At 44.6% G+C, this 910-nt stretch overlaps 1 protein-coding gene across 1 annotated transcript; it reads right to left on the bottom strand.

Annotated features, from left to right (window-relative positions):
• Positions 1-10: 10 nt before the first annotated feature.
• On the bottom strand, positions 11-257 carry SARC_16669 (hypothetical protein; the record flags this gene model as incomplete). Its single annotated transcript, XM_014289227.1, has 1 exon — positions 11-257. A coding segment is annotated over one exon (247 nt), but the record flags the coding sequence as incomplete, so codon positions are not given.
• Between the last annotated feature and the right edge of the window lie 653 nt (positions 258-910).

The raw sequence follows: 910 nt of genomic DNA, 5'->3' as shown, positions 1-910 counted from the left end.
ATCCCTGTACTTAGACACATCCCCTACCTTGAGTGTTTCTAACTTCGCCTTGCTAAAGGGCGACGGAGCGTATAGTGCAGTAGGGATAGTGTGCGATCCCCCCTCGCCATTGACCAGAAAGTTGTAGAACAACGAGACATCTTGGCCTCTGAACATCAGCATGCTCTTGGCTGTCCCATCTATGGGATTTGCGGTGTATGCGCCCCCATCATACCCGGATTGCGACTGTGTGGCGTTCTCTATGGCATCCATGGTGACTGTGACAGGGAGGAGTATGGGGTGTGCAGTAGGTCTTATTTGAGAAACAACTGACTACCAACCAGTCACTGTACAAGTGTGTTTCATATAGACAGTTCATCTGGAACATGTGACTTTTATGGGACTATATTGTGGCTTGGATTTGTTCGTCGTGTAGTGTGTCGGTTAAGCGTTACCTTCGTCTCAGAGCTGCAATTGTTATCCGTTTCCAAAAGGCTTCTATTTCTGGAATTCGTCTTATATAAGTGTGATTAGTCGGGCATGCAATTCAACCGCCCCATGGTTAGTGTTGAATTCTCTCACTTGCCCGTCTTAGCGGGATACCTTTTATCAAACTTCAACATTTGCCACACCCGTACACTATATATATATATCAGAGTCCCATAACTGAAGCAAAATTATACTATTGAGTCAATCAACTAAGATCCCAATCAGACACTTAATTTTTTTTTTGGCGGCAGCGCTTCAAAGTCAGATTGAACTACGATTAAATTGGACTACGGTTCAAACGGTTCTGCGCGTACACGATGTGTGCACACCTTCGATATCACTGCCATCTGCATCGTCATCGGACATGTCTATATCATTGTCGTTCTTATCAAATTCTTCTTCCCAGTGCTGTGTATGGAGAGAACTTAGTTCCATCAGTACA

The sequence above is a fragment of the Sphaeroforma arctica genome (assembly GCF_001186125.1).
Source record: "Sphaeroforma arctica JP610 unplaced genomic scaffold supercont1.8621, whole genome shotgun sequence".
Lineage (NCBI taxonomy): Eukaryota > Ichthyosporea > Ichthyophonida > Sphaeroforma > Sphaeroforma arctica.
The sequence above is the reverse complement of the archived record's forward strand: the minus strand, read 5'-3'. Positions and strand labels throughout refer to the sequence as shown.